Below are 1,154 nucleotides of genomic sequence, written 5' to 3' on the forward strand. Positions count from 1 at the left end.
AGAGAGAGAGAGAGAGAGATCGAAAGAAAGAGGTCGAGATCGAGAGAGAGAGAGATCGAAAGAAAGAGGTCGAGAGAGAGAAAGAGATCCGAGAGAGAGAGAGTGAGAGAGACAGAGAGAAAGAGAGAGAGGGGGAGAGACAGAGAGAGACAGAGAGAGACAGAGAGAGACAGAGGCAGAGAGAGAGAATGCCCTACTTAAAATAAATTATAACCCCCGCCTCCGCCCTAACATAAAACAACTCTAATAAATAGACCGAAAATTTTTTTGAAAAGACACATTTGAAAAAAAGAAGAAGAAATGAAATGAATGAACAATCTGTCCTTACTCGGGCAGTCGTGGTCATTGTGACAGGCGATTCTCTCGTACTGTTGACCTGGGCAGGGCTTCCCGCCGTGCGCGGGGCGGGGCTTGGAGCAGCTGCGGGACCGGATCTGGTAGCCCCTCCCACAACGCGGCGCGCGGCAGTAGCCGAAGTTGGTCCATGAGCTCCAGCCCCCGTCAACTGGCAGGAGAAGACGTGACAGTCGTTATGATTGATTGATTGATTAATAAATTGATTGCTTGATTGATTGATTGATTGAAAGTGTGTTTGTGTGTGTGGCATACAGACAGACACAGACAGACAGACTCACACACACACACACACACACACACACACACACACACACACACACACACACTTACACACACTTACACACAAAAATATCTACACTCATCCACAAAAGCAAAGATCAGCAAACAGTTAGTGTAAGAGTGATAATAAATATAAAAGTAAATCTCATGCCTCCTTTCGGAATTTATTTGACCTTGTATGGGGTCTCCACTCCCCGCGAAGCCAAAGTGGGTCACCCTTCGAGAAAGGATCATTTAACTTATTTAAATAATGGTCGAAATGTGCTTTTCCCAGAACGATAAACATGAAGTCTTACCCGGGCACGGCTTTCCGCCATAGCACTGCTGCTTCTGGTTGGCAGGCCCATCACACTTGTCCCCTCCATACTGTGGCCTTGGACTGTCGCACGACCTTGACCTTTCCCTGACCCCTCGTCCGCATGTGGTGGAGCACAGAGTGTAGGAGCTCCACAGGGACCATCCTCCGTGAACTGGACAACATAGGATTGTGCTTATGACCAAGTATGAAATATATATAT

The 1,154-nt window shown here is 47.2% G+C and overlaps 1 protein-coding gene across 1 annotated transcript in view; it reads right to left on the reverse strand.

Moving 5' to 3' along the window:
• Nucleotides 1-1,154, reverse strand: part of LOC101852417 (coadhesin) — a gene marked incomplete in the record, with an annotated part of 7,164 nt that overhangs the window by 4,782 nt on the left and 1,228 nt on the right. Inside the window, 2 exon segments of the mRNA XM_013083886.2 lie at nucleotides 329-505; nucleotides 933-1,106. Coding sequence (XP_012939340.2) covers nucleotides 329-505; nucleotides 933-1,106 — 351 coding nt within the window.

This window comes from Aplysia californica, unplaced genomic scaffold (assembly GCF_000002075.1).
Source record: "Aplysia californica isolate F4 #8 unplaced genomic scaffold, AplCal3.0 scaffold00260, whole genome shotgun sequence".
Taxonomy (NCBI): Eukaryota; Metazoa; Mollusca; class Gastropoda; order Aplysiida; family Aplysiidae; genus Aplysia; species Aplysia californica.